This window comes from Mytilus californianus, unplaced genomic scaffold (genome assembly GCF_021869535.1).
Source record: "Mytilus californianus isolate M0D057914Y unplaced genomic scaffold, xbMytCali1.0.p SCAF_7, whole genome shotgun sequence".
Lineage (NCBI taxonomy): Eukaryota > Metazoa > Mollusca > Bivalvia > Mytilida > Mytilidae > Mytilus > Mytilus californianus.
Genome location: NW_026262723.1, coordinates 47,648,833 through 47,669,713, shown reverse-complemented (window position 1 = coordinate 47,669,713; position 20,881 = coordinate 47,648,833). Strand labels below are relative to the sequence as shown.

At 33.1% G+C, this 20,881-nt stretch overlaps 1 protein-coding gene across 1 annotated transcript in view; it reads left to right on the top strand.

The window, feature by feature from the left end:
• The window catches only part of LOC127708155 (guanylate cyclase 32E-like), a 91,342-nt gene that overhangs the window by 10,601 nt on the left and 59,860 nt on the right, over positions 1-20,881 (top strand). The window contains exons 2-3 of the mRNA XM_052212997.1: positions 7,220-7,402; positions 10,594-10,714. Coding sequence (XP_052068957.1) covers positions 7,220-7,402; positions 10,594-10,714 — 304 coding nt within the window. The remainder of the gene's footprint in view (positions 1-7,219; positions 7,403-10,593; positions 10,715-20,881) is intronic.

The window sequence follows — 20,881 nt, the reverse complement described above, 5'->3', positions numbered from 1 at the left end:
ACATAAATAATGTGGAGGGGTTAATCATGTTTGTGAGTGCTCGACACCCCTCCCCCTTTCCCCCTCCCCCAACATGTTTGTTCAGGTATTAAAAGGATAGAAAAGGGGGTTTTCAGTTAAAACTGTTTGACGCTTATTAGTTTTATGTCTTTCGCGTATTGTGCATGTTCGTAAGAATTCCTCCACCAATCAAAACTGTTCGCCACTAATAGAAAATAGTGGCGTTTAACAACAAATGATCAATCAATCAATCAATAGATTTATTCGCAATAAATGTATTTGTCCTTTAAATTTGTCTAATGATTTTAATTTCGAAAGTGTATATCTTTGCAGTTTAGCTTTCAATTCTGGTTTTGTACATTTTACTAGACTTCTATGGTCTACATTTGTAGCTATGTACATATACGGAGTATTTCCAAGTTTTTATGACATATACATACAAAAGGAAAATATATCGACGTTTGATTCAACAGCTTGTAATTGTTCTCTTATCATATCTCAAAAGAAAATAAAAATATAACGTTATATCAAAGCTTTGTTTCTATCTCTATTCATTTATTGTTACAAAACGTTTTTTAATTGTAAAATAATTATAAATTGTTTCACCGTGGAAAAAGTGCAGAGATAATTTTGAATGGAAGACATTTATATCATCATAACCCAACTTTGACATTCAGGTAACAAGTAAATTATAGACCCTGATTATATTTCTTTAAAAAGATTGCAATCTATTTTCATTTCATTTAATGTTCAAAGACAATTTTCATTTTACATTTAAATGAATTCTATAATTTGGATTGATCTTTTAAGACATTCCTTTTTACAAAGTGAATATAAAAAATTGAGATCACTTTCATGACACATGTGTCGAAATGCTTAAGCAACTAAAGTAATTGAAATTAATCGCGATCAGTTATAATGACAACAAAAACAATTATTGCATTCGGTTAACATCGATTCCTTATGACAATTGGTTCAAACGTACAGAAGATCTACAGAACTTCTTGGTGTCATTTTGTATTTTTTGCTTTGCGTAAGTAGTCAAAATCTTTTGGAGAGGTGATTATGGGTTTTAAATCTCAGAAATATAAATTGACCTTAAACTTTTATAAAATTATCAATTAGCGCATATAGTTTTTCATAGCTATAATTGTTTTATAATGTATGCATGATGCTGCAACAGACATGTACAAATCCATACTGAACTTATATTTCCGTTTTCCAACGGAAATGCTTAGATTTATAGAACTATTTTCAGCGGAAATGCTTAGATTTATAGAACTATTTCAGATGTCAATTACGATATTGCTTATCAATTCATAGCTTTATAGAAAAATGTATGTCTTTTTTTTTTTATCAAAATGTCATCTTTTTGTGTTAATAAATTTCATAAAAGGAATATATCACAGCAGTTTTATAAATTGCTCACACGAACTTCAATTTATAAGTTTCCAATAATGACTTACGCAATATATTATACAAGCGGATGAAAGTTGTAATTGAAATTTTCAAAAGGTGGCTTTTGGTAATTGGTAAAATTTTCACAGTACCTACTGGAAACTGAACGGAAATGAAAATATTTTTTCTCAATTAATCATGCATCTGATATTAAGATTACAGAAAAGCCAAAGTTCTATTATGATCTTTTCAAACTGAGAATCAGAGGAAACTCAAGCCCAGTTGAATTTTATGATATATCATTCGTTATCCCGACAGTAGAAGTGTTTAGTTTCGTGCTTTAAAACAGTCATTTGTTTAAATATGAGAAAAACAGGGAGGAAAGTTCGAAAAATAAACGTTCGAAGTGCAAAAACGTATTGCATCCAAACAAGCTTATTATTGTATATCGTATCTAAGCCAAGTTTCCATGACCCTCTTTACCTACCGGTATTGTACTCGTATCCTGCTAAAACCAAGTGATATATAGCAGATTAAATTTTGCTTGAATCTCTACGTAGAAAATGGATATTCAACGATCTAACGGCCGACAAACAATCGTACTTGCATTTAAAAAGATGTGGTAATCTTTATCGTGTTTTTTGGAAAGTTTGCTTTCCAATGTACTTTGTTCAAAAATGTACTCGTTAGCATTAGATTAGCAAATATGCTTTGAATGTAAATGGCTAATCCGTTGGTCTTTTTTTTAAAAGAAATATGATTTAATTTATATTGAATATTGAATCTTAATTGTAAAGTAGTCAAAGAATATATTCGTAAATTATTTTTTATTGCATGCAGTTATTTTTTAAAGAATTGAAAGCCTCTTTTTTCATATTGAGGTGTAAAAGCGTTCGTTGATGGAGCACATTTTGGCGGAAGCGCTTCATTCTAAAAATGTGCGCACGATCAACAATTTTACAACCCTATAAAATTATAAAATGAAGCATTCAAATCTTATAATTACATTTAAGCTACAACCATGAAATTAAGAGTTATATCAATTAAGCTTTTCGTTTGTTTTTCTTTGCATTATTTTAACATTTTCACGGATAGCAGTGCAGTCATAAATGTTGTATTTTAAACTGAAATAAAATTTGATATTGGAGTGCCTCACAGTTGTTGTCAGCCAATCAAAAGACAGGTCCAATGAAACATACATGTAATGTTATTATAATGAAGATAATATTGCAAATTGATTTCAAAGTAAGATATGCAACATAAAAAAAAACAGAAATTCTGCATCTATAATCTTAATCCAATTTTATAAATCCAATTCACTATATATAGATTTTAAAACGGAAAAGGCAAGCGATCTATCTAAATCAAATTAATGAAATGATTGCGACTTAATAAAACTTGTCGTTCTTTTGCAGTTTTATGCAGATTTGTGTAAATTGTCATTGTTATACTCGAGAAAAATTAGTTTTCCCACTTCAAACTATGTAAAAGCAACAATTTAGATGGAAGAATTTTTCAGCGCATTAAAATTAAAGTTTTCAAGGGGAAAGAAAATCTGTGCCAAATTAAATCTGCAACAATCAAATATTTCATATAATTTTATTTAAAATGATTTAATTGATCCTCTTTTGTAATTACATGTACTAGCTATAAAACAGATTAAATTTGCATAATGCAATCGGGTTTAAAGTAATTTTAATGACAATCCATCCGTTAAGCTGAGCGGGATGCATAAATACACAGCAACATTTGGTAGGATTGAAAACAAACTTCAAAAATCTTCAGTCTCAATTTTCTCAAAGGTTAGCACGGTGACCTATGTTTTATTTTGGGATTTTTTTTTAACAACTCGCCTAGGCCTACAACATATTTCAAAATTATAAAAATGACAATGCAATGTGAAACTGTATCGGTTGCCCTTAAGCAAAAAGAACCTTTGCGACAACTTTTTGAGATGGCCTATTGTAAGGCAAAGTTTCTGCCCTACCCAACATCTAATTTTCTAGTGGCCGTCCAATTTTTCCGGCCATTATTTTGTTCGATACACTTTGTTGAAACTACCTATTTTTTTTTTACATATTTTTAAGATAAATCTTATGTCTTGATTTTGTGACAAAATTTGTTCAGGCTTATAATTGTACATGCTATACTATTTATTTATCTGGATATGTTTAAATAAATTTGCTATTTTTCTTATGCATTGATAGTGGTAAAATATTTCATTTTGTATCAGTTAATAATGTTGATGTGATTTTTTTATTTAATGGGTACGTGAATAAAGGTTCTATTTGTGATATTTTAAAGACGTCATAACTGCATTTACCACCCACTTAGAAATACACAAACCTGAAATTATTGTATTGCTTCTAAAGATAGTTTATTATTCCAGTTGTTATATCAGTTAAAGAAAACCAACATAAAATACGTACGTTTCGATAATTAAAGAGATGTCTTAGTGTTGATGATGAAAGCCGTGTCAATTCCTTCAGATTGCTAAAAATACTAGTCTGTTTTGTCTGTTACAATCATTAATGTAGGTATCAAACGATATCATGCTAAAATAGAAGTCAATGCAACTTTATACCTTAAGTAGTTAGCTCTCAATGGGGTTCTCAACATTGTGATTTTCAAGTTTTAAGTCGTGGGAATTTCTCAACACATATAAACATATTGGATTTACTAATCGAACCATATGTAAAATAAAGACAAAAGTATGCCATAATATAATTTTATTATTGTATTTTGGTTGAGATGTGTAACTATTAGCTTTCTCACTTCCCTTGGTCTTCGATCAATAGTGTCTCATTTACAATTACTAATACCATAATATCATGCTACGGTTTTATCATATCCATGATATTGAGTGGAAAACACGAATTTGCCTATTTTACAGAAAAGTTATTCGACTATCTGAATATTTGTAACAAGATTTTGACACTTTTCTATCATTTGATTACCATACATTATTTTTTTTCTGATTATGTTATTTCTGCTCTATATTTTACAAGATAAAAAAGTACGTTATCCATTATTAAAGTTATGAAAGATACATGTAATTATTGATAGCTGCATTTAGTCTCGTCTGATTTGGTTTTCATGTTTGCTGTATTTTCCAGTATACTGTATAAAATGTGAAAACAACACGTAAGTGCAACCAACTCAAATTAAAATTCATTTTCAATTTCTTTATATTTTCAGTAACTTTTTTTCTTTAATTTAACTATTAAGGCTTAGCAAATTGAACCATTTGATAAATAAAAACAATGTCAGATTTTAGCAGAGATGTTAACAGTATTCGTTTTATCGTCCTCTTTGGTTTCCAAACGTTTGACCTGGAGCTTACTTAAGAAAAACGTACGCTTACATGTAGGAAGTATATGATAAATCAATGTGAAATTATGAAAATCATGTGATGTAAAAAGAAAATAAGAAATAAAAGTTTTCAGCAGAAGTTTTAAAAAGGCAGTAGGAAATCTCAAAAAGCAATATATACTGTTCATAATTGCTGTTATCCAATCGCAAACTTTATTTATTCAGTTTTATTTATTATTCTTCTTTTTTTTTTGGTTGTAAAAATCGAATTTGCATCATCTTGCCTTTTCCCTATTTAAAGGTATCATCTGTCTCCAATTGGTATCACAAAATATCAGTTTAAGACTAATTAGTATTTTTTGTGCATGCAATAGACATTGGTAGAATACTGTGACGAATACTTTTTTGTATGTGTATGTGTGTATAACACATTTGTTTTGATACTTCTAACAAATTATGTTCTGAATAATTTTGATCACATATTCCTTTTTGCTTATCCTGTTATTTCCATTAAAACAAAATTTTTCCAGATAACTACAGAAATGTTTTGTTTGTCTCTGACGTAATATTCTTACAGGTATGACCGTTCTTATCAAACCCATTTACTAAATAGTCAGAAGTTATATATAAATTTGAAAGTAGTGCCGTTCCCTAATATTTTTCAAAGTATAAGGGTAGATTTTTAGCGTTATCAAGATCTAGTGACTCTAAAATTCCACTTAAATCCGTGCTAGAGACCGCCGTCTTGGTCTCTTAGCGTAAGCTTTTTCTACGTTGGCGAGTTCGTGTTGCGACCCGTGTTGTCACGAATTACATTTGTAATACACAATACCCCGTCGTTTCCGTTTCAATATTTTGAAGCTTTTCTTTTTTTATGTATTTTTCAATCACTGTGGTGGTAGTAATTGTTCTGCCAATTTATTTTCAATGTGACGCTTGTGTCCTACCTTCCCTAAACAAACTATCGTTCATTTTCAGTTTGATGCACTTAATTATTTTTATATATTTGGCTTCGAATGATTTAGGTCTGAAGCGTTTCTGATCAGGACTATCCCAGAAAATACGATAAATCCTATATAAATTCGATGCGTTCGAAGCTCTTTAAAAGATTGACCTTTACCAGGAACGCTCAAAACTAAACACTTGAAAGCCAGGGATGCGAAAATACACTGCAACGTTAGAACCTTTATGACCAAAAAGGACCTAAACAGGATAGCCAAATTCATTTAAGTTAACTTTGCCTGATGAATTTTTTCTTCATTCTCAATTTATGAACAGGGAATTTTAAATTTTACTAAGTATATGTTATAGATCATGTCAGTACCGTTTTCGAAGCTCTGACTGCTCAGCTGATTATACCCTCGGGGACTAACAGCCCAACAGCAGCGGTATAAATTTTGTGTGTTCGAAGCGTGATATAAGTTATGAAGGTAAAACTCCTGTACATATCTTCTTAAGTTGTTAGGTTTGAGTGTTCTTGACGAAGGTAAATCCAGAAAAGCATCTTACCTGTTTATTATTTGTTGGTTTGTCTTCTTGTATATCATGTTGGTCTTAAATGGTTTCTATACTGAAGTAGCATTGTGATTTTCTTGTAACACTGTCCATTGTGAAGTCTTCTAGTTCTTATTTGACATAATAGATGTAATGGGTGTTTTTATTGTTATAGTTTCCATATGTCAATGACACAATGTTCCAAAGTAAATCGATAGGAAATCTATGACATGATAAACTACAATATAGATGAGGACGAACATCATACCATCATGTAGCAATAAAGAAAATGACATTATTGTGAAAACAATGAAGTATTTTTGAACACAGGCGATTGGGAAAGGACAAATATTTCCGTTTCAATATAAAAAGACTGTCAAAATTAGTTCTCTAGTTCCAGTTTGGGTCATGTAGACAATACTGGTATATGTCGATTTGTAATTATCGACATTCTTACCGCCCAGTGGCCTTTGCCTCGGTATTGGTATAAATCAAATAAAACATTGTATCTGTTAATTTCCATTTTATAAAACGATGTAATTGTGTTAAAGCTACCTGGGATAAAGTTAATCTTAGACAGGATTTGATGATTCTGTTTAATTTCTTTTAGTTTATGTGCTCTCCAACGATATTATTTTTTTACTGTCAAAACTTCTGGCCTCTATCGTAACTAATGAAGGATATCCTACAATGGTTTGTTGTGCGGACGAAAAGCATATCACAACTGTTATTTCTTTTAAAGGCACCTTTACATTTATGGTTTCTTTACACCAAAGGAAATTGTTCGGTTGTCTCTCTTGCCTTTCAGTTGTGTTAAGTTTTGTGTTAAATACAATCTAAACTTCCCTGAAAGAGGTAATCGTCGAACATACTTTCACAAAATCGACGAGAGAACTGTCGTTGTCGCTCTAACAGATCTGTTTGATTAACTCTTAAAATATTTTTCTTAGAACCAAAACCACTTCGTTTTCTGTGATTTTCCGATCCTTAAAAAATTATACTGTTTTTTTTTCAGTATTGTTCAGAGGCTGACGTGAGTAATAAGATACAGTATCCAACATTTGGGAGAACAAAGCCAACAGATTCTCAGATCTCACAAAGTGTTGTGTCGATTCTGAAAACATTCAACTGGAAAAAGATTACTTTCATACATTCCAATGATAAAGATTATAAACACACAGCAGAAACAATTTACCAGGTATACATTATTCATGCTATTATATCATTTTATCCTGCAATTAGGTGTCTTACTATACAGATACAGCCCTACAGATATCGCTATGCTGTATACTATACAGATATCGCTTTAAAGCTCCGCCCACTGCCGGACTGAGTGTTGTATGAACCTGCGTGACCTCAGAATGTGTATTGCAGTCGCATTCCAATGACGTATTGGTTTACCTTATGCGAACTAACGATTACTTTTATACGTTCTGTTTGTTTTCAAACTTTCTTAAGGGCAATAAGAATTAAACCAATGTTCTGATAACAGACAAACATGAACAGCAGTATTTTCTACGACGACAATCATTGATTTCAAAACTTGAATGTGTACATGTGTAAAAAAATTAACCATGTCAATTTCAGCATGCATGTTAAGTAAATGTCAAGTTATGTTCAAAATTCTGAAGCGTAGGACAACTCGAACACTTCTGTTTCAAATTGGACAATGTTTTGTTACTTGTTTTTACTGTTGAAATTAGTTGTTATGTTAAAATAGATAATTATTCACCTTGAGCGATGTATTATTGTTGACCATTCGAGATTCTTTTTTTGCGAACACGTCTTCCGCTGAATGTGTGATTTTAATATTACTACGCGGGCCTCAAGGGATTTTAAATCGAAAATAAATGTAAAAAATGTGAGTTTTTGTGTCTTTCAAAGCACAAACAATATACAGAATTAATTGCAGGATAAAGACAATAACTGTTTAGTGTCTTTAAATATCAGCTGTATTTGTACTCGGCTCGAAACAGGAGTAATAGCTCGCTAAAGCTCGCATTACACCTGTTTCTTAGCCTCGTACAAATACAGCTGATATTTAAAGACACTAAACAGTTATTGTCTATGTAAAGTCATAATACAAAGGAATTATTTGTCATACTGCTTTTCCAGTTCAATTTTGTGACGAGCGGGCCAACATTTTTTTTTATTTGTTTGTTGTTTTATCTGAGCTAACACATAATTGATCACCTGACCAAAACATGGAAAGGAGACGATATATTATATTTTTAGCTCTCCTTGCCCAGAGGCAAGAGTGATCTTCTGCTATCTTTTGGCGAACGCCGTCCATCATCTTTCGTCGACTGTTAACTTTTGCAAAATTTTTCTCATCTGAAACTATTACTAATAGGACCTATTGGCCCTAAATAAAGATTTTATCCATTTTTACGTTTTGAAAGAAAGAGAAAAATGTAAAAGGCAGAAAAATATCGGCAAGAAATTATCTAGATATAAGTCAAACGGTCGAAATTGTCGACTTGGACTTGGAATTGGAGTTATTGTCATTACTAATTATTTTTATTTCATTTTTTCATTTTTTTGGCGAAAAATGTAGCAGATAGAGAGAAACAAATCAGCATCACAAAATAAAAAAAAGATTTCAGGTCATGAACTTTATTACAGTCTTTACTGGTGGAGGGTGATCATTGTTGAAAATGCACAATGATTCAGGTGACGACACAGTCTCTATAGATCCTTTAGTTAAAATTCCTTTTCGGAGTTCTTTTCTTTTTTGATTTTAGAATTAGAGATCTGATAATCAAACATCAACTGGTTTAGATTGGCCTAAGTAGAATGACCTTCCTGAGTTATGGCGTCATGATTTGATAGAAATGCTCTCTGGCTTATCTTTTCATTTCCTGTCTAAATAAAGGTTTATACGCCTCCTTGTAAATACTGCATGCAATGAATACGTTTTCCTAGCATAGATGAATATTTAATATTGAGAGAGGCTAATACGAGGGTGTTAATTTACTCTATTACCCTTCATGGAGACGCTTGATCAAGTGTACGCTTTATTAAATACGACTCTATCCTATGGCAAATACTCTATTACCCTTTACGGAGACGCTTGATCAAGTGTGCGCTTTATTAAATACGACTCTATCCTATGGCAAATACTCTATTACCCTTCACGGAGACGCTTGATCAAGTGTGCGCTTTATTAAATACGGATGGTTGTTATGTACAAGACGTCATAGTTTATTACTTTGAATTTGAAATTTAATGACAGTAATAACAGAACATTCAGTATAATAAATTAAATAACACATATCTGAGAGGGTGATAGAGCAGATTGTTACCCCTCGACTTCGCCTCAGTTGACAATGTTTTCTCGGGGTAACAATCTGCTCTATCACCCTCTCAGCTATGTGTTATTTATATAATGTTGTACACGCTATCTTTTGTGGAAAGTTCCAGGTGAAATCCATCTCACGGATTGGAAATACAGTTTTCATCAATTGAGTATTGTATAATTCGAAATAACCTGATATTACTCATCAACGTAATCGGCTGGTATCACTTGTGAAGCGAGAATTTGATGATCCTTTCTGAAGCATCTGAGTTTACCCAAGGCTTTTTGTGGTGTTCGTGATGCTCAATTTTCTGTTAAGTGTTTTGTGGACTTTGGTTAGCCTTCCCATCTTTTTATCTTTTTTCCATGAGATAGTCTTTTTTTCTTTGACTTATTGTCCGTAATAGCTCTCATGGTATCTGCCCTCTTTTTTTCAAATTTCAAGAACAAATAGTTGGACGACCAGGGGCAAAGGGATACTGTATAACTGCAATTTGTTAAAAGCATCAAAACTGATTTTAACAAATGATCATATCACAGCCTGCATAGAAAGAACGTACCAAATGGATGTGTCCACATGCATGGTTGGCTGACATTTAACATTTTAATTGTCCATGAAAATTGCTATAATGGTTGTTTTTAACAGCATTGTGGAAGACTGGAGATTTGAATGAATGAGCTGAAATAGAGTTAAAAAGAAATCCTGATCGATTTTATTGTAATAGAATTACTTTTATCGTTTTGAAAACTGTATCCTTATCATGAATGAAGATAGATTCAACCCAATCGACTATTATCAATTTATATATTTTGTCAAGGTAGATGTTTGTTAGTTACTCTCAAAGCATCACTGCTTATCCTTGGCATGTTTGTACCCTCTTCCAATAAAACTGACCGTCATGAAATAATGCAAATGTGTAGTTATTGACGTTAAGTTCCATCAATACGATAACAATCCCTTTCATTTTTAATTTCATAATAACGTTGAATTCTATCAATACTATAAAAATCCCTTTCATTTTTAATTTTATAATAAATGTCTATTTCTACAAAATAGCAACATTTTTCACTTAGAATTGTTCATTTTGTAGCTGTTGTTGCAACACAATCTTACAGTAAATTTTCGAAAAGTTTATGCTGGACCTTATTTCCATGGACATACTGAAAATCCTTTCATTCGGATCGTTTCGGAAACTTATATTGACACAAGAAGTAAGTACTAGTTTATTTTTCACAAATGCATAATTTTAACGTATGCAATGTCTTAAGTACGTTGCAATTAAAGGCATTGTTCAAAGCTAAATAAATAACAATTCGATAAAGTACGACCAAGAATCAATATGGAGGAATGCGATTTGTCTTTTTGGATATTTCTGTGTGTTGTTTGACCGCTGTCTCATTGATGTTTATCCAAGATTCATTTTTATTCACACAATAATATCTTTCTATATTATCAAGTTTAACCATCTATTTTTTTAAATACCACCAGGAACTTGTTCGTTAAAAATAAGCATAACAGATGCCCTTATTTTGATTATACAGTGATTACTAAATAGAACGACCACTTCTATTTTCATTGAAAATATCATCGTACGATCGTATACTTTATATGTCTGTTTTCAATTCTCATTTGGTTTATTTAAAACAACTCTGCACCAAAATAGTATTAGACACTTATGTTGTCTGACATTTTCACATTTGTTAAATAAGTTTTCTTAACAGATGACATTTTGTCTCCATTTGGTTGACAATAGCACATTATTAGTCAATTCCAAATCAGTATTCTCTTTCTGAATTATAGAGACCATCAAATAGTTGTGCATCAGTTTGATATCAATCCATTAAGTTCTTAGTGCTAAAATGTTTCAACTTTGTCGTTATTTAAGGAAAAAAGACTTGTTAATAATTCGCATATTAATACAACAAAAAATAAATAAGAAATAAAATTGTCGTAAATACTAAATAAATTTAAAAAAGATTTGGACAATACGACCACAAAGACCGTTGTCGACGAAAATATTTGTGAAAGAGATTTAATAACGTTGCTCTAAAAAATGAAAATAACACGTTATAAATTTTATGCGTCCGAAGTACCTTCATCAGGAACGTCCAATGCCAAATATTTGAAAGCCAAGGATGTATAAGAACCGAAACAGTTGAAGGGCTATACAACCGAAAAGTACCGAAAAAAAATAGCCAAATCCATCTAAGGTCAACTTTGCCTGAGGGAGTTGAAACCTTAGTTTCTAAATAATTTATAAATTTATAAACGGACAATTTTAGAAAGGTTTGTTATAAATCATGTCAGTACCGAAGTACTGACTACTGAGCTGATGATACCCTCGGGGACTGATAATCCACCAGCAGAGGTATTGACCCAGTGTTGTAAAATATCTAAATAAACTCATCGTTAATACCGGAATTAAAATTTTGTACGCCAAAAGCGTGTTTCCTCTACATAAGACTTCTCATTGACGCTCGAAAAGTTGAAGCGCATTGAGGACCCAAAATTCCGAAAGGTTTTGCCAAATAATGCTAAGATAATCTATTCCTGGGGTAGAACACCCTTAGTGTTTCGAAAAAAAATCAAAGTTTTGTAAACAGGTTATTTATAATTATGATCATATCAATGATAATTCTTGTCAAAACTGAAGTACTGACATACTAGATTTGAGTTCAAGATTTACACGCATTTTTAAGAAATGTACGATTTGAAGAGCGCATCATCCCATTCATCATCACATTTATATATGATCCCTTTTTATCCGCCATACACGAGGATCAAACTTGAAACTGAAGAAAAATTATTTTGCAAAGAAGAGTTGTTCTTGAAATTTATCATTGAAATTCACAACTTAACTTAGTTCAAAAAATCTTGAGACAATATCAGCACATTTATTAACCAGGCTTTTCCGGGAACACCAGTAAAACCCTTTAAGACGCTTGAACGGTAATTTAGTTTTGTAAAGGAGAAAACCATTGAAAGATTTAACATTGCCTACGCCTTAAATTTATCTTGAGTTCTTTAAAAATATCAACGATTACCGTTTAACATTAAAAAAACTAAAAAGAAAAAGAAAAAGAAAACATATTCTTTCTCCGATGGTAAATGCAAGACACTCCATAAACAATTATGCAATTGTTGTTCTTGTAATAATCACAAGCATGTAACCGATGACAAAACCGTATGCGTTTTATTGCAATGATGTTGAAGTAAAGGCAAATTGCTTAATCACTAATACATCTTACGCGGGAATAAATGTCGTAACCGAGAAATGCTTTATAATACTGTTTGGAGACATGATTCATGCTTTTGGTTAATGTGCAAGTAATTAATTGTTTTTCTTGCTCTCAAAACAACATAACGGAATAGTGTTTTTATAGTCTAAAAGTATTTTAGGAAAACTATTCCCTTATACTTTCATGTGCTTGGGACAACAATGAATTTTATTATACTTCACGTTAAAATGCCAGATTTTGATTGGCTAATACGAGGTAAACAATTTACTCTATCCCATGGCTGAGCGGGAGACAATTTTTTTTTAATGTCACCCTCTCGTCCAAACCAATCAAAAATCGATAATTTAAAGGACAATGAATTGACTTTACATCAAGTTGTTAAAGACAATGCTTAAATTCTACGTTTTGGCTCAGATTTTATTATTTGACTCAAAATAAAAAAAAAAAACCATCTGGCTTCACTTCACTTTGATTTTTCTAGTACCTGTAACGTTGTTATGCACGTGACGTCATAGAATATACTTTTAAATTAAATTCATATGTAAAGACAATAATGATAGGACATTCAGTATAATGAATTAAATAACACATAGCTGAGAGGGTACCCCTCAAAAAAGCATTGTCAACATTGGCTTCGCCGCGGTTGACAATGTTTTCTCGGGATAACAATCTGCTCTATCACCCTCTCAGCTATGTGTTATTTATATATTAACGAAGGCATATGTATAACCTTAGGATTTTTATTAAATTTCAATTGTATAAAGTTGTTCGTATAATTCTGGCAATTAGATCCTTGTAGACTTTGCCTTCATACTAATGTTCCTTCTAAGTGTCACAAGGCATACAAGAAAGTTTGTGACAGTGTCACACACAGTGTATTTTTTTTATAGATGTTATAAAAGGTTTTTCCTTGTTTTTAAATGTCATTAGGTATAAAACTATAAGATAAGGACCATTTGCGCGATTTGATATGTAGCTTTGCTCTGGATATTTAGTGATCTGTTTTAAACAAAAGAAGAAACGATATGATTATTTTTCGGTTATCAATTTCAGAAATCTCTATCATCGTAAAAACATTTATAATGACTATTTGTATATATCTTTTTGTTTATTCTTAATTGATAAAAGGTTTTCACATATACAATAGTCGAACACTTTTACATCAACCTTTTTAAATCTCAAATTTATACTTAAAAAAGCATTAAATGTTGCAAAGCAATTTTGGAGACCTCCCAAGTTAAAACTGTAAAACAGTTGTCTGTAGGCATGAATATCGCCTGTGGTTATCCTTTCTTCTCATTCCAATTAAGCACAATGTGTAGTTATCAGGTATTTGATTGACTCTGTGCAATCTATTAACTGTTTGTCTAACTACCCGGGCCGATTTGTAAATAGTCCATCATGTGTCTATATCATGGTTAACTAAAATCTGTGCGTTGTTATGTCATTGATGTTTAGTCAACCCCTCCCCTAGGCCTACCACACAAATAATCTTTAATTCTTTATAATAATGAAGTCACTTAAAATGAACCTACACTGGAAACAGTTAAACGTCGACTACTGTCAGACGTAAAATATTTTGCTGATATGTAAAATTATTATCAACAATCAATAAACTATAACTACCAATTGTATCAGTGTACATATGTCCATTCAGTCAAGTAAATATTTCATTCCCTACTGGTCAGTTAAGGAAAGTACTAAAGTTGTCTAGAAATAGAGGTTCCTTCATAATATAAGTTCAAGTGGAAGAAATATTCTGTAATATTATTTCTCCTGGAATTAATATTACAGTATTTGTTCCTTACGGAATAAAGCGTATAGAATATTATGGCATTGTATATAAGAAAGTTTCCAGGGGAACTTCTGTTACGTGGAACAGTTTTACGTTGAGAACGTTTCGGCATCTTATGATTAAACAACCAAAGAATCTGATTACTAAATACAATTTGTCTTTACTAGGAAAGTGTGATGTATAAGACTACATGTATAACACTATATACGGGTTTGAGGAATAAGACGTACCTTTTGTTTTGCAAATGAAACTGGGGGAATTTAATCGGAGACGTGACGTCAATATATATATTTTTAGTATATATATATAGAAGTCTATAAAAAGGACCAACCAGCAAATTAACTATGTACCGGATCGTCTAGAATAGACGATACTGTGCAGATAAGGAAAAAATTATATAAGTCTGGAGATTTGCACAACGATACTAATATTAGATAGTATTATACGAAGATGTTGTTATTAAATCGTGTTGACAAATATTTCGGCTTAACAAATAGCCTTCCTCAGTGTCAATAATTTTAACAATACTGATTATATGTATACAAATAGCTCAGTAATACAGTGTATATTTACATCCCAAAATGAGTGAAAAATAAAACTTAGTATTTTTTATTGATGCCGTTTGGATGATGTACATTTATTTCCTTTATCCAAAAGCTTTCCCGAACCTGTCGCTGGGCATCACTCCAGTGAATGTTCTGTTCAATCACTAGGATCTTCATGCGGTTAAAGTCATCAAGTTTGTGACCAGACTGTCTGAAATGCTGAGAAACTGGAAGAAGTGGCTTCTTAGAGATATCACTTCTTTGGCCATTGAGGCGTTTGTGGAAAGGCTGCTTTGACTCACCAACATATTTTAGGCCACAAACCGAACATTCTAGAATGTAAATAACATTCATACTTTTGCAGTTAACATTGCAAAATATCCTATAGTTATTTTCGGTTTCCTTACTGTGAAAAGTTGATGAGTGATGCATCTGTAGGCAGCATTTGCAGCGTTTTTCATCACACGAACGACATTCTCCAGAAGTACTTCTATTTTCAGACACTTCAGCCCGCACCAGCCGGTTCCGCAGACTATTGGGTTGCCTAAAAGCTATCATGGGAGGCTCGTGAAAAATCTTGGATAGTTTGGAATTCTTTATAACTGTTTTCCAATGCTCACGATTGACACTGAAGCTGATTTTGAGAGATGGGTGGTAAGTAAGAACACATGGAGTCCTTTTATTTTTCTTTTTATATTTGTATTCTAACAGTTTACTCCTTGAAATAGTTCCCGCTTTCTGAAAACCTTTTTGGATAGTTCTGTGTTTGTAGCCCTTCTCTTCAAGCGGGTTTCGAGTTGACGTAGTTGTTTTTTAGTTGTTTCTGTGTTTGAACATATTCGCTTGACTCTGAGTGCCTGACTGTACGGGATGCTCTTAGTACAATGAGCAGGATGGCAACTTTCAGGGGACAGATATTGGTGAGTGTCAGTAGGCTTAGAAGCTATTAAACAAAAACAAATTAGAACTGAACACCACTTATCTAATTTAACCCATTATGTGTATAATGAAAGTATTCCTAACGGACTACAAATCAAGCTCATGCCACAAACACCTGGCTATTTATCCAACTCACTTCGCAAATGGGATTAAACCCTCTACCATTGTTCCAAGCGGTTAATGGTCCTCCTCAAACAACACTGCAAAGAACATCTGAAAATTCTTACTGGCGAATTTAACACCCTTTTTAAAAGCTGCAAAAAAGATCTCACATCTGACAATTGTGATGCTATCAATGCTCGCCTTAAAGACATAACAACCATACAATCTCAAAATTTGAGTGAGAGGCAGAAAAGAAAATTCCGTAGGGATGGCATCGAACATATCCATCCTTCTTTACCATCTGAAAAAAAGAGAAAACGAGTAAGACGCTTTAAACGTAGGTCACTAGAGACTGATTCGCCCTCCAACATTGTGGTCAATCTTTCCAAACACCAGTTAACGGAAGCTGAAACATCTCTTCTCTCGAGAGGCTTAAATTTCTGTCCTCTACCTGCCCCTGTCAATGAAACTAAATTGTCGGAAGACCTTGACAATTTTGCCAGAAGTCTACGCATTAAGGAATATTTCGCGTCGAAGGAGAATAACAACAGAAGCTCGGATAGCGACTCAGAAATTTCGGAAGACGAGAACAACTACAAATTTATAAAAAAGAGTACTTGGATCCCTAAACCGAGCAAAAATAATGCCACCTTGGAATCATTTATTGACAATTTTAAGTCGGACATTATTAGAAATACTAGAAATAACAATAAACCTTTTGACAATCTTACCAATGAAGAACGAACTACACTGAAAAACTTACGATCTAACAACAATATCGTCAATAAATCTGCAGACAAAGGCAGTGCAGTGGTTGTCCTGGATAAATCTGCCTATATTCAAGAGGCTGAACGACAACTTGGCGATGCAAGGTTCTACCAAAATCTATACTCCTACTACATCTTTTAGCAGAGAAATAACTGATAGTTTGGTAGAAATGCACAACGATGGTTTCATCGATGAAAAGACTCTTGAATATTTGAAACCAGAAAATCCAAAACCGGGAAGATTTTATCTTTTAACTAAAATTCATAAGGCCAATAACCCAGGAAGACCTATAGTTTCAGCGAACGGTCATCCGACGGAAAAATATCGGAATTCGTTGACTTCCATCTTCGTCAACATGTTGAAGACTTACCATCTCTCATCAAAGATACTACCAATTATCTTAGAAAATTGCAGGCCTTAAATCCACTCCCCTCCGACACGATACTTGTCTCTATGGACGTCACCTCCCTCTACACGAACATTCCACATGCAGATGGCATTTATGCATGTAAAGAAGTTTGGAATTCTCGACCAGTGAAATATCCACCTACTGAATGCCTGGTCAAAATGCTCACGCTGGTACTAAAAAACAACAACTTCACTTTTGATGGAGATCATTATCTGCAAGTTAATGGAACTGCTATGGGCACCAAAATGGCTCCATCATATGCCAACATATTTATGGGCAAATTAGAAAAACAACTCCTTGAATCTTCCATCGAAAAACCGCTTTCCTGGTTTAGATTTATAGATGATGTGGATATGAAATGGAATAGAAGTGACGAGGATTTAGATACATTCATCACTCATGCCAACAACATACATCCAAGTATCAAATTTACTCATGAGAAATCTAAATCCAAAATCACCTTCCTCGATACCTCCAGCTCGCTCACAGATGGCATCATATCCACTGATCTATATTCTAAGCCTACTGACACTCACCAATATCTGTCCCCTAAAAGTTGCCATCCTGCTCATTGTACTAAGAGCATCCCGTACAGTCAGGCACTCAGAGTCAAGCGAATATGTTCCAACACAGAAACAACTAAAAAACAACTACGTCAACTCGAAACCCGCTTGAAGAGAAGGGGCTACAAACACAGAACTATCCAAAAAGGTTTTCAGAAAGCGGAAACTATTCCAAGGAGTAAACTGTTAGAATACAAATATAAAAGGACTCCATGTGTTCTTACTTACCACCCATCTCTCAAAAACAGCTTCGGTGTCATTCGTGAGCATTGGAAAAGAGTTGAAAAGAATTCCAAACTATCCAAGATTTTTCCCGAGCCTCCCATGATAGCTTTTAGACAACCCAATAGTCTGCGGAACCTGCTGGTGCGGGCAGAAGTGTCTGATAATAGAAGTACTTCTGGAGAATGTCGTTCGTGTGATGAAAAACGCTGCAAATGCTGCCTACAGATGCATCACTCATCAACTTTTGACAGTAAGGCAACCGAAAATAACTATAGGATATTTTGCAATGTTAACTGCAAAAGTATGAATGTTATTTACAATCTAGAATGTTCGGTTTGTGGCCTAAAATATGTTGGTGAGTCAAAGCAGCCTTTCCACAAACGCCTCAATGGCCATAGGAGTGATATCTCTAAGAAGCCACTTCTTCCAGTTTCTCAGCATTTCAGACATTCTGGTCACAAACTTGATGACTTTAACCGCATGAAGATCCTAGTGATTGAACAGAACATTCACTGGAGTGATGCCCAGCGACAGGTTCGGGAAAGCTTTTGGATAAAGGAACTAAATGTACACCATCCAAACGGCATCAATAAGAAATACTAAGTTTTATTTTTCACTCATTTTGGGATGTAAATATACTCAGTCACGTATATTTGAGTATTGAGTTTTGTTTTATATTATGATGTTCATGATTTTGGATTAAATCAATAGACGAAAACTTACCTGTATTACTGAGCTATTTGTATACATATAATCAGTATTTTTAAAATTATTGACACTGAGGAAAGCTATTTGTTAAGCCGAAATATTTGTCAACACGATTTAATAACAACATCTTCGTATAATACTTATCTTATATTAGTATCGTTGTGCAAATCTCCAGACTTATATACATATATCACAACTTTACGACAGACAATCTCCATCGGATAACCCATTGTTACACAGGGTTTACAACATGTTTTATATATAATTCGTCTCAAATTTAACCCAATAATGTTAGATCTTTGTTCTTCCCTCGGCGGGATTCGAATCCCCTGCTTCTGTGGCATCATGGCAACACCGTCTGAACTGTTTTCAGCGCCACAGACCACTTAACCAACTAGGATATATAAAATATAGCTTTCGTTAGTCGAGTAATACCTATCCTCGTAGGCTTTGTATAGGGTTGTTACACAGTACATGATGTAAAGTGGATGTTGTATCGTTCAGATCAGCTATGTTTTGTCTGTCGTAAAGGATGATAATGTTACTGGCACCATTGATGTCAAGACGACTATCTAACTATTCAGGAATTGTTTCTGTTCTTATGTGTTACACATAAAAGCAAATAAAATGTTTTAATAAAATGAAAACAACTTTCATGTAATTACGTTACGCGTCATGATTAAAATAGATTAGAGCTTTTAATTTCAAATATTGACAGCCGAAGTCTTAAAATAAATCAATAAATTTTGTGCGAAAGATTAGAAATGACGTAAACCCACACAGACATTATAAACAAATCTTGATGAGCCAATTGCTGTTTGATTAAATTTGAGAATGGAAACGAAGATTGTGTCAAAGAGACAACAACCCAACCAAAGAGCAGAAAACAGCCCAGGGCCACCGGTCTTCAACATAGCGAGAAATTCCCGCATCCGGAGGCGGGCTTCAGCTAGCCCCTATACAATAATGTATACTAGTTCAGTGAAAATGGACGTCACACTAAAGTCCAAAACATATAAATTAGTGTTGTCAAATCGAGCAGTTTTGCCTAACCGGTTACTCGGATAATCTTTTGACCGGTTAACCGGTAGCTAAGTTGATATTTAAAGGCCTTATCTTCAGTACCCTACAAATGCAAGTTTTTATGATGCAATAAATTGAAGTTTATCCTTGTGCATTATAAGGCTTGGCTTAGAATAATCCACTTCTATCGTATCTACTATATGAAGTTTGTAATTACTTCAGATTTAGATGATGGAAATCTTCTTTGTCTCGTCGAACTGACTATGTCAGAAACCGTTGATTATTTTATTTTCTCTTGTGTCTCAGAAAATTTCAATTCAAGATGATTAATATAAAAAAGAAGATGTGGTATGATTGCCAATGAGACAACTCTCCACAAGAGCATACCACCAATTATACATATATAGCCGACCATACGGTATGGGTTTTTCTCATTGTTGAAGGCCGTACGGTTGCCTATAATTGCTTACATCCACTTCATTTGAACTTTGGTGGATAGCTGTCTCATTGGCAATCATACCACATCTTATTTTTATATTAATTTCATTCACATGATTTGCATTTCTCCATTTTTGAGTCGGCATTTCGTTTAAAGTATGACAAAACCTTGGACGATGGAGGTTGATTAAATCAAACATGAAATAATGAACTAAATCGTAGAATGTTATCAGCTCACAACTGTTCAATCAATTTATGTTAATTATGTTTACTTCAGATCTTTCCCCGGGCTGATCGACAAGTTGTCCTTGTCACGGCTAATTAATTTTGTAAAATTAGAATGTGTTCAAGGTTTGTAATAGCAATCAATATATTGAACAATTAATCTGTCAAATTAATCACCACGACGATCATTTTAAAATTCAACAAAATTTATCAAAGATTTCAATACACATTTATATCAGATCTATTCAAATTGAAAAAAGATCCGGTTAACCGGTTAGCGTTTTTGGTATTCGATATTTGGTTCGTCCTTCCGACGGTTAACTGGTTAACCGGTTAATCGTTGTCAACACTAATATAAATGAACCAAAATTTAAAAAAAAAACATACAGGACTAACAAA